Source organism: Macrobrachium rosenbergii, chromosome 6 (assembly GCF_040412425.1).
Source record: "Macrobrachium rosenbergii isolate ZJJX-2024 chromosome 6, ASM4041242v1, whole genome shotgun sequence".
NCBI classification, from domain to species: domain Eukaryota; kingdom Metazoa; phylum Arthropoda; class Malacostraca; order Decapoda; family Palaemonidae; genus Macrobrachium; species Macrobrachium rosenbergii.
The window spans coordinates 31036512-31049011 of NC_089746.1; the positions used below are offsets into that span (position 1 = coordinate 31036512).

Below are 12500 nucleotides of genomic sequence, written 5' to 3' on the forward strand. Positions count from 1 at the left end.
TCGCTATAAGCAAACGCTTGTCGTAATCATGTACATACATACTTACATCCATATGTGAATATATAGATATATATACATACATGTATATATATGTATATATTCATAAATGAATGTAAGTATGCATGATTACGACAAACGTTTACCTATAGCAATGTTTTAAAACTCAAAAATTCATAGTCTATATCATTATTATTTAACCCAAATTTTACATTAATGATCTCTTGAAAGGTAACTGAAGCTTCTAAGCAGATGACATTTTTTCTTACAGATAAAATAGTTTCGCTTACTTTACTCGTATCAAAGTTGCAAATGTTATGTCAACAACTATCTTTATTTCGAGGACTTTCCTCTCCACTCGTATGTACATACATGTATGTACATACATGTTATATATATACATATATATGTGTTTATTTGTGTGGGTATGTGCGTGTTTGTGTGTCTGTGCACTCGTGCTTGCTTTTTACAGAATGATTCGAGACACTAAACATCTACTTTGAGAAATGGTTGAAAAGAGAGCCTTTTCTAAATACTGTTAACACTTGAAGTTCTTACTCACCGTCTTGAGGATGCTGGAATGAGTCTTGTTTGCATGCAGATCAATGAGCCACTTCTGCACGGTGTTGACAGCTTCTCGAAATTGGCTGTTGAGGATAAAAAAAAAGAACGCTAATTAGGAAACGAAAGCGCTAACATGGCATGAATTCTAAAACGCGTGTTAAAACAGAATTAAATATGCGAATAGAAATATATTTTCAGTCAATGCTCATTGCTATTTAAGAGTGATTTAAGGGACTTTTGAGTTGGTCTCTGTTGCTTGGTCAAGGCCAGATGGTCCACATTAGGTCTCTCATTTTGTTCATCACTTAATTTAAAGACTTCATCAGACCTCTCATTCACTTTAACATTTTTAACATTCCTTAAGAGGCGTTATTGTGCGAGGACCCCTGAGGCATGTTCTTTAATAATAACAAACGGAACAAAATAATTTTAAAGGAGTTGGACAGCTACGTAGAAGAAACCAGGGGGAACGGATGAAAAATAAAAGGCAGAAAGTAATGAAGCTAGGACCTAAAAGGGAGGCTCCAAGGAACCTTCGGTGTCGTCTACAGTGTTACACGTAAACGCACTGTAAGCGGCACCCTCCTAAGGGGATCCACGTTCAATAAAATACAGAAAAAATTAAGGGGATGCTCTAGTACCAATTACTCACCATTATCATCGTCTTCGATGCCATGTGAATGCAAAGGGGTTCAGCGATGCTCCGTCACCTTCCATTTTTTGTTTATCTTCCATAAACTTTAACTCAGGAGTTGTGCAAGCCATCTCAATCTCCCTTTAATCATTATCACATCAAAATATGGGACTTCCATTGTTTCCCTAATGGTATAATTTATAACTCTATCCTATCATCTAACTCTTAATATTTTTCTTAAAGCTCGACAAAACCTTCTAAATATAGTCTCACTATCGTACTGTAATTCATATCCGAATAGTAACTTGTGCCTAATCTTACTTTCTAGGCTATATCATTCTACTTGGTCTCCATATTTTAGCTTGCGCATAGATTCAGTTGCCCTTTTCAGTTCTATTACTTAATTCCTACTAAAGAGAACCTGTACTGGATATCATTCTTACTAAATATTTAAAAGTCAATCTTAACCCTCTCTCCATCTAGCGTCATTCCCTTCCTTTGCGCATACTCTGTGCTTTTTACTTGTGTTTTTCTTTCATTAACTTAATCCCATCTCTCTTGATATTTGATCCATTCCATTACAGTAACTTCGCAAATCTGGCGGCGGTTTGCTGATTAAAATAACACCATCTACATAATCAGTCTATCAAGGTTCTTGAGTTACGCCAATTAAAATATTTTATTCCATCTCCGACTATATTTTTTTTCTCCACGAAATCCATGAGAAGGGCAAACGGTAAAGATGAAACGACATTTCCTTGTAGCACACCCTGTTATTTACTGCAAAGTAAATTAACAATATCCCATTAATATTAACCTTGCTTCTACTTCTTGCGTAATTTCAGTTAGTTTTACAAAGTTCGTAATCTTTAAAAGCCATCGGAAGGGAATATTTAAATCCCGTTCTTTGCTAAATAATATTTCTGAACACAAATATTTGATCTGTATATCTCTTCCCTTTTCTAAAACCAGCTTGTTTATCTCTAAACATTTTATCAACTTATTTCCCCAGCCTACTGAGAATAATTATACTGAATATTTTCATTACAGCCGATGCCAGTGTAGTGTATTATTTCTATAGTTATCACATTCAGTCAGATTACATTTTGGTACCTTTGCTGTGACTTCCAATTCCGAACCATAAATTCTGCAGAACTGTCTAGTTAGTATACGAGGTGTCATTTCCTTTTCAGCTAAAATGATCCCTGTGGTGATTCCATCATTGCCTGGTGTTTACCATTCCCTAAGTTTACTACTGAGTCCACTTCAAAATACGTGAATTCTTTCGTAAGTTTAGTCAGATCGTCTTCAGCTTCTGGTATATCAGGGGAAAAATACTTCCTATACCTACTGTTAATGACCTCACGTAATATTCCGCCTAACGTTGTCTTCTTCTGATGCTGTTACTGGCCTATTTGCTTTTTTTTGACAGGTGCTTTACTTTTTCCTCATAACCCACTGATATTTCAATTATTACAAGAACGAACTTTGTTACAGGATGCTCGTTAGAAAACAAACAAATAATGATTTTGATTCTAAACGAAATTTTTGTCAATCCAGAAGAAATGACAAGATATTCCACATTGCACAAACTCTTCTGTACACGTGTTTCTCACCACTAAAATATTATTTCGAGGTGAGGCGAAAAGAAATGATCTTTTTTCTCGGAAATAGCAGCGTACGGTTAACTGATTTTTTTTTTTCTAGAAAGGAAGCGCAATACCACAAAAAAATATTTCCACCATCGGAAAACCATGCTGCTGTCAGTATACGATAATGGACGTTGAAATGTATTTGGGAAAGGACGGTAGTTTTCTATGGAGCGAAGCTGCGAAAATTGGTTTTTCGAAACAGTTAGTTTTTTTTTTCGTTCGATAGTTTTTATGATTTTTCTGCTGCATACGAGTGAAACAATAACAACAGATCAAGGGATTTAGCAAACGGGAATAAACAATTCAATGAAAAAGTGTCTAGAGGAAACAGATTCACTCCAAAACCTTCATACATGAAATGCGAAGACCGCAAAGCAGCATGCGCTCTCTCTCTCTCTCTCTCTCTCTCTCTCTCTCTCTCTCTCTCTCTCTCTCTCTCTCTCTCTCTCTCTCTCTCTCCTTAGGCTGTGAGTTTGGCATATGCACCCTCAAAGAAATAATCATCTCACTTGTTTTCTCTTTTCTGAATAAGCCTTACACACACATGCACAAATACATACACACACATATTATATATGTGTGTGTGAAGGTGTTTCTTATGTTTGTTTGTGTGTGTGTGTGTTGAGTTATCTAGGAGAGGAAAAATAATGTGAAAATCTTCGGAAAAGGAGGAGGATGCCTCAGCATCTAATCACAACATCTGCACAATCTCCATTCAAGAGTTTTCTCGCTGGAATTAAAACCCGTGTAAGAATGAATGAGAGCCTTACTTGGGTTCTTAATTAAACGGCGCCGAGGAAATTAACATAAACGGCACTAATTCCAAGGAGAATATGGCGTCCACATTGGACCAGCATTTTTTGAAAAGCGACTCTGAAAATTAATGCCATTGTTCCCCATGATTACATGTCTTGCTTATTATTACACTGCACTGGGACTTTCTTTTTCTTTTCTTTTTTTTCCTTCGAGACTCCATTCCACCGGACGTTTTAAAATACACACGCTTCTAGGATTGCTGCAAAACATGAAAATTCGAAAGTCAGGGATAAAAACAACCTTGAGGCTACATTTTTTTTTACACGAGTAATCAGTTTTTCTTGGTCTTTACCCATTCAGAAATATAAAATACATATTTAAAATCAGACACTATTTCTGCACAAGGTACATTCATTTCATACCCAAACCAAGTAGATCCATTTTGTACACAAAACACTAATAGCGAGCCAAGACCTTGTTTCAAAAAAAAATTTACACTGGGACTGCACCCCACACCCATCGCCCCATCGCCCTCTCACCCCTTACAATCGCGAAAGTATATTTTAGTCATCATAACTCGGTCTATAAATACCTAAGAGTGATCACAATAAGACCCATTTATACAAAAAAGAATATAAAGAAACTAAGGCCTCCTTTCCCATGAAAATAATAAAAACGATTCTTTAATATCAACTGATGATTTCAGTTTTTGCTGTTGTCATTATGATTGCCAAACAATGTTGAGGAATGTGAGGTTTTCGAAAACCATTTCCAAAACCCTAGTCTCTGTTTCTCTCCCTCGTATGCATCTGACAGAGAGAGAGAGAGAGAGAGAGAGAGAGAGAGAGAGAGAGAGAGAGAGAGAGAGAGAGGAATAATTTTTAAACAATCCGAATGACTGATTTTTTTTATTTAAACCTTTTCTGCGTATTCACTAAAAGCTCGAGCTGTTCGAAATAACTCGCCTCCTTGCACAAAATTATTTTCCTTTACAGAGCACACTGTTGGCCCAGCGTTCGACTCTCCGACCGGCCAATGAAGAGTTAGAGGAATTTATTTCTGGTGATAGAAATTCATTTCTCGTCATAATGTGGTTCGGATTCCACAGTAAGCTGTAGGTCCCGTTGCTAGGTAACCAGTTGGTTCTTAGCCACAAATCTAATCCTTCGGGCCAGCCCTCTCTAGGAAAGCTGTTAATCAGCTAACTGGTCTGGTTAAACTAAGATATACTAAACTTAACTTTCCTTTACAACTTTTGTTAAAGGTTGAATATTTATAAACTACTGTATTTATTGATAGTAAATTCTTCAGGCAAAAGTCAGCATTGGTGAAATATAACTAAAAAGACTCAAATGATTTGCACAGAAAATGTTGCTGTTTTTTTATTATTTTCTCAGAAAAAGCTAAGTGAATGTAAAGTATCGAAAAGAAACATACCTATATTTTCATAACAAAGCCAAGATTTTATAAACGACTGAGAAATACTTGGCGTGAATCTGAATCTGCTTCAACAACTGTTGTTGAAAAACCTAAGTTTTTGCTCCCGGATGTATTTATTAAGCCACATGAGTTTTGAAACATTTTAAACAAGTGGGATAAAACGTTCTCATACATAAACCATAACACGCTGTCAGCTTTTCCAAACTTTTAAATCATTGCGATAATCTCCTGTCAATCTTTCTCACTGGCCTGTTTAAACACCAGCTCTCTCTCTCTCTCTCTCTCTCTCTCTCTCTCTCTCTCTCTCTTGTATGCATGTATGCATGGATATATATATATATATATATATATATATATATATATATATATATATATATATATATATATATATATATATATATATATATATATATATATTCAGATGGGGCAACAGGAGAAATAGAAGATTTTCAAAGTACATTGAAAATGTGTTGAAAAATCAAGAAAGCGCTTGGCACTTCCATCTTTTATTTTCCCTATGACCCCAGCTAATTATATATATATATATATATATATATATATATATATATATATATATATATATATATATATATATATATATATATATATATATATATATGTGTGTGTGTGTGTGTGTGTGTGTGTGTGCATATACGAGTATATATATATATATATATATATATATATATATATATATATATATATATATATACAGTATATATCTATATCTATCTATCTATATATATATATATATATATATATATATATATATATATATATATATATATATATATAACGTGAGGATATGACAACCCATGCGCCCACATCTGGAATGTGCAATCAGCCAAAGTGGGCGTCTTGGTTTAGTTGTACAGGACTCAACTAGCGTTTGCCAGGTCCGTGGATTTTTCAGGCTTACGATCTATCGGTCGATCAACCTATAATTTGGTACAAGTGTCCACTGGGTATGGGGCTAGTTGCCTCATCCCTGAAGACTTGCTGAAAAATCGGACTTCCCCCTCCAAAGGGGAGAAAAGAATATATTTCAGTCTATTTGATTTCCAAATGTTTTTAAGCCTGCTCATTTTTTAGCTTTCTTTCAAAGAAAACTACTAACAATTGCCGGCTCTGTCTCTCCGTCCGCCCTCAGATCTTAAAAGCTACTGAGGCTAGAGCTCTGCAAATTGGCATGTCGACCATCCACCCTCCAATCATCAAATATACCAAATTGCAGCCCTCCAGCCTCAGTATTTTTTTTTTTAAGGTTAAAGTTAGCCATGATCATGCATCTGGCAACGATATAGGACAGGCCACCACCGTGCCGTGGTTAAAGATTCATGGGTCGCGGCTCATACAGCATTATACTGAGACCACCAAAAGATAGAGGCATTTGCGGTGACCTTATACGCTGTACAGAAAACTCCATTGCGCTGAAGAAACTTCTGCGCATTTTTTACTTGTTTTAACTACCTTGCATATTTGATTTGTGTATGAAAGTACAATTCTTGGATTTGTGCAAGAAAATGAGATTATGCATAGGTTTAGGACAATCTGTATATCTGCAGTGACATGAATAATAGGTTGACAATGCAAAATATTTACAAGTCTTTGTTGACTGAAAATGAATGAAGTTTTAAGAAAGAATAATAGGAGTAAAATGTCAGGATAGAATCAGAAGTGATATCATAAAGGAAAATATGAAAGTTCCAAATTTAGGTGAGATAATGATGAAATAAGATGAAGATGGCTTGGACATGTCATTCAAACTACTCCCGGGAGAACAGCATGTGACAATGACAGCTGGGCTCCTGCAAGCACCACAAGAGACGAAAGACCCAGATCTCCTTGGATGAGAACTATGAGAAGGGAGGATGGAGATGGGTGATGGAATGGAACATAGAATTTAGGCCAAAGGCCTAGCTCTGGGGCCTATGAGGTCATTCAGCGCTGAAAAGGAAACTGAGGGTAAAAAGGTTTGAAAGGTGTAACAGGCGGAAAACCTCGCAGTTACACTATGAAACAACTGTTAGGAAAGGGTGGCTAGCAAGATGGAAGAAAGTGAATATGAATGGAGGCACAGTAAAAGGAATGAAAGGGGTTGAAGCTCGGGGCCGAAGGGGCACTGCAAAGAACCTCAAGTAATGCCTACAGTGCACCGCATGAGGTGCACTGATGACACTACCCCCTTACAGAAGAGATAGGTGATGATGAGTGGAAGAATAAGCGCGGGAAGACGGGGAGGTGTGAGCAGGAAAGATATATATATATATATATATATATATATATATATATATGAAATATATATATATATATATATATATATATATATATATATATATTATATATTTATATATATATATATATATATATATATATATATATATATATATATATATATATATATATATATATTATATATATATATATATATATATATATATATATATATATATATAGTATTTATATTAAAATGAAAATATAGACATGTAATGTGTTGAATATCACGTTCATATTAAAATGAAAATCCCAAGAAAACAGCAAAACGATGAAGACACAGTGCCTGAACAGAGTTGAACCGTAATCTAATTGGGTACGGATAACGGGTATAATTAACAGGAGGAGGGAGAGCAAGTGGAGGTTGAGGAATATCACGTTCATGAATATTCGATATCCATCGTAAATATGGATCCAAGTTCCGTCCCGTGATTGAGTAAATATATATATATATAAATTTCTGACTCAAGAAAAACAGGTGGAAAAACGATCGAAGAAATGTCTATTGGGTCATTGCTGAGTGAAGTTCTGAAAACTTGAGTTAGTTAAACATGCCTCAGGTTCCAACTTTTAGACTTTTCAGTGCATATACCCTCCTAACCTGGGTTGGGTAGTCAGAAATATTTCTGTTCCACACGTGATTGTGTGTTGATGAATTAACAGGAGGATGAAATGTTGAGGGTCATTGCTGAGAGGTTGGGGAAAAATAGAGCTTGCCCAGGTAACCATGCAGTTGCTCTCAGGTTCCAATATTAGATATCCTAGTGGATCGCTTTCCACCTGAAACCTGGGTTTGATGGAGTCAGAAATTTATTTCTGTTCCACACGTGATTGTGTGTTGATGATTTCTATCTTATTCACAGAAGGGATAATTCGAATGATATGTTGTCACAGAGTTGGGGAAAACTCGCTGGTATGCAAGCAGTTATTGTATTCCTTGGGTGCAGTTGTCAGGTTCCAACTTCTTTTAGACTTGTGTTGCTTTCCACCTGAGAGACCTGGGTTCGATCCCGACGTGAGTCAGAAATTTATTTCTGTTCCACACTTGATTGTGTGTTGATGATTTCTATCATTATTCACTCAGAAGGATAATCGAATGAAATGTTGTCTATTGGGTCATGAGTCGGGAAGTTGGGGAAAATCGCTGGTATGCAAGCAGTTAGCTTGCCCAGGTAATATGCATAGGTTCCAATATATAGACTTGTATGGCACAGTGGATAACGCCATTGCTTTCCACCTGAGAGACTGGGTTCGATCCCGACGTGAGTCAGAAATTTATTTCTGTTTATTTATTTATGATTTATATCTTATTCATCAGAAGGATAATCGAATGAAATGTTGTCTATTGGGTCATTGCTGAGTAGTTGGGGAAAACTCGCTGGTATGCAAGCAGTTAGCTTGCCCAGGTATATATCAGGTTCCAACTTCTTTTAGACTTGTGTGGCCTAGTGGATAACGCCCTTGCTTTCCACCTGAGACCTGGGTTCGATCCCGACGTGAGTCAGAAATTTATTTCTGTTCCACATATTGTGTGTTGATGATTTATCTTATTCACTCAGAAGGGATAATCAATGAAATGTTGTCTATTGGGTCATTGCTGAGTCGGGAAGTTGGGGAAAACTCGCTGGTATGCAAGCAGTTAGCTTGCCCAGGTAATTCCTTGGGTGCAGTTGCTCTCAGGTTCCAAGATGGAGAGTGGATAACGCCCTTGCTTTCCACCTGAGAGACCTGGGTTCGAGACGTGAGTCAGAAATTTATTTCTGACGTGTTTGTGTGTTGATGATTTCTATCTTATTCACTCAGAGGGATAAGAATGAAATGTTGTCTATTGGGTCATTGCTGAGTCGGGAAGTTGGGGAAAACTCGCTGGTATGCCAGTTAGCTTCCAAATCAGGAGTGGATAACGCCCTTGCTTTCCACCTGAGAGACCTGGGTTCGATCCCGACGTGAGTCAGAAATTTATTTCTGTTCCACACGTGATTGTGTGTTGATGATTTCTATCTTATTCACAGAAGGATAATTCGAATGAAATGTTGTCTATTGGGTCATTGCTGAGTCGGGAAGTTGGGAAAACTCGCTGGTATGCAAGCAGTTACACACAGTTGCTCTCAGGTTCCAACTTCTTTTAGACTTGTATGGCCTAGTGGATAACGCCCTTGCTTTCCACCTGAGAGACCACGTGAGTCAGAAATCTATTTCTGTTCCACACGTGATTGTGTGTTGATGATTTCTATATATATATATATATATATATATATATATATATATATACATACACAACACACACTTTTATATATATATATATATATATATATATATATATATATATAGAGAGAGAGAGAGAGAGAGAGAGAGAGAGAGAGAGAGAGAGAGAGAGAGAGAGAGCCAACCAAATGAATAAGGCATATGTACACATATATTTTATATATATATATATATATATATATATATATATATATATATATGTACTGTATATATATATATATATATATATATATATATATATATATATATATATATATATATATATACTCTCTCTCTCTCTATCTATATATATATATATATATACATATATATAAATATGTATATATATAAATATATATGATATATATAGCCTATATGCGCATACATTTGTTTATATAATAACATGAGGAAAAAAAACGCCATGCGCGCTATATTTGGTTCTCCGCACAATAAAAACGGATACCTCTGAATCGTTCAGTAATCTTAGCCAGAAAAGGCGTCTCCTCCAGTCATCATTAATTCGGGAAGATCAAACTTCATTCCGAGATCAGTGTTGGGTTACACTTCTGCGAATTGGCTGATGATGGCAAGAGTTAAGAGATATCATCAAGGCTTCGAGCTTTAACTTAGCATTAAAGGAGAACACCAGTTCCCAGTGCGGTCCCTGTGTGAGGATTGTCCAGATAGCCGGCGTTGTATCGTGCTTCTGTTGTTGTGGTAGCGACCGCCAGAATATAATAACAATAATGATTATGATTATGATGATGATGATGGCGGCGGTGGTGGTGATGTAGAGACGGGGAGAAAGAAGACGACGATGCAGAAAAGAAAAAATATTAAATTGTAGTGATGATGGCGACTGTAAAAATGAAACTTTTGTTTATTATTTAAACAGTGAAGAATGAGATCCACGTTTAGGATAAAACAATTACATTTATGAGAAATTATATAGTATTAATAATAATAGAAGTTTAATAACAGATACATCGCATTTCTGCTCTATAGTAGCATACATATATATTTGAAAAAAATCAACAACAAATCTATTCATGCTGAAGCCCACATTTGCTTTAGTTAAGTCATTCGTAAAAATAGTACTACTACCAATTAACAATCGGAAGGCTGCCGCTTGCAGGTCCCAAAAGGAGGCCTTTATAAACAAAGAAGCAACAAGTTTTCCACTTCGGATATGAGGTAATCGGCTGAACTCCAGCGCCCCCAACAAAAAAAAAAGGTTGTACATGAGAAATCCGGAACAAAGACTACATAATCACACAGGTATAAGAGACGTTTACCACAGACAAATGTAATGTCAGCACTTGAATTGTCAGTCAATAGCTTTTATGTAGGTTTTGATTCAATGTCTCCTTAATGCTCTTTAATTAATCATTCATTTGGGTCATATGTCACTTTGAATGACAAAATCATGTGAATTATTTGCAATGGTAAAGCTACGAAAGCTTATAATGATAAAGGTAGGAATTCCTTAGCATATTTTGGTATTACGTCCAAAAGATCAATGTCTCGCTACTGACAAAATTCACGATAACCTTACCAAGACTACCTTACGATCAACCCCTTAATGTCCACAACTTTCCCGTAACTTTCGTCTAAAAATAACCAACAAAGTCAAGACTAGGTAAACAAAATGCGTGAGTGTGGATTTTAACAAAGGCCTGGGAATTTCTTTCATCTGGAATGAATTCGCAATGAAAAACTGAGATGAACAAATGTGAAATCATACTTAATCGGTTTTGATTCGTATGACGCACATAAGTTTTTATCGTGTATTAAATCAAATTCGTCATAATTTTTGGCAATGTATGATCACGTTCAACCCCACACAAATTCTAAGCAATAATTATTAAATAAAGATTTTCATTTACATGACAATCGTCAGAAAACGGAAGGAACCTAAACATTCCTTTTTTCTTTCGATAAGACCGTCCCGTTACTAAACATTAAACTGTTTAACTTGGTAATCACTGAAACGTCTTGTTTGTCATCAACAGATTTCGTTGTAGGCACGTGGCAAATGTTTACAATCTGATTTCTCTTAATGGCTACCTTTCGAATAATCAAATAAATGAAAAAATGTTTAGGAGTGGATGTTAGGTAGGATTTTCAACCTTAATAAGGATTTAACATATAACTGTATAAACAGGACGTAAATATAATGCCAAACTATCGAAAAAGTTGTTGGTGTGAACTACTGTAATTGAGTAAGGGCAAGTCGTAGTTCTAAAAGTAAAAGATAAAAATAGAATTTCATAATTTTATAAGATATTTATAAACATTTTCGATACATTTAGCTCTCTGTTAATATTACTTCACATGCACTGTCTACCGCCAAAAGGTCTCAACTTTTAGCTGACAGAAACACAAAACAAAATCGTTATTCAAAAAACTCTATAGCTTTGTCTTGAATTGAATTGAATTGAATATAGAATTTAGGCCAAAGTCCAAGCACTGGGACCTATGAGGTCATTCAGCGCTGAAACGGAAATTGACGGTAAAGGGTTTGAAAGGTGTAACAGGACTCGAAAACCTAGCAGTTGCACAATGAATCAATTACTGTTAGGAGAGGGTGGAGAGTAAGCTGGAGGAAAGAGAATATGAAAGGAGGTACAGTAAAAGGAACAAAAGGGGTTGCATCTAGGGGCCGAAGGGGCGCTGCAAAGAACCTTAAGTAATGCCTACAGTGCACCACACGAGGTGCACTGACGGCGCCAACCCCTACGGGTAGAGCTTCGTCACTCAACTGAGAACCATCTTAAAAAACTTGACGCGTTTGCTTTAGGTTCACCGGTGTTCCAAATATATTCGAAAATAGCACAGGACTGAGCTTTTAATTCTTTTTATCACGAGTCATAACTCATTCATAGTCTAGCATGCAACCACCCACCCACTTTTTTTTTTCTAAAAGTCTGCACTACAGT

General features: G+C 36.0%; 1 protein-coding gene across 6 annotated transcripts in view; it reads right to left on the minus strand.

Moving 5' to 3' along the window:
• The window catches only part of LOC136839420 (voltage-dependent calcium channel subunit alpha-2/delta-1-like), a 195360-nt gene that overhangs the window by 174864 nt on the left and 7996 nt on the right, over positions 1 to 12500 (minus strand). For all 6 annotated transcript variants that reach the window (XM_067105436.1, XM_067105434.1, XM_067105433.1 and 3 more), the window contains exon 2: positions 560 to 644. In XM_067105436.1, the coding sequence (XP_066961537.1) occupies positions 560 to 644 (85 nt within the window). The remainder of the gene's footprint in view (positions 1 to 559; positions 645 to 12500) is intronic.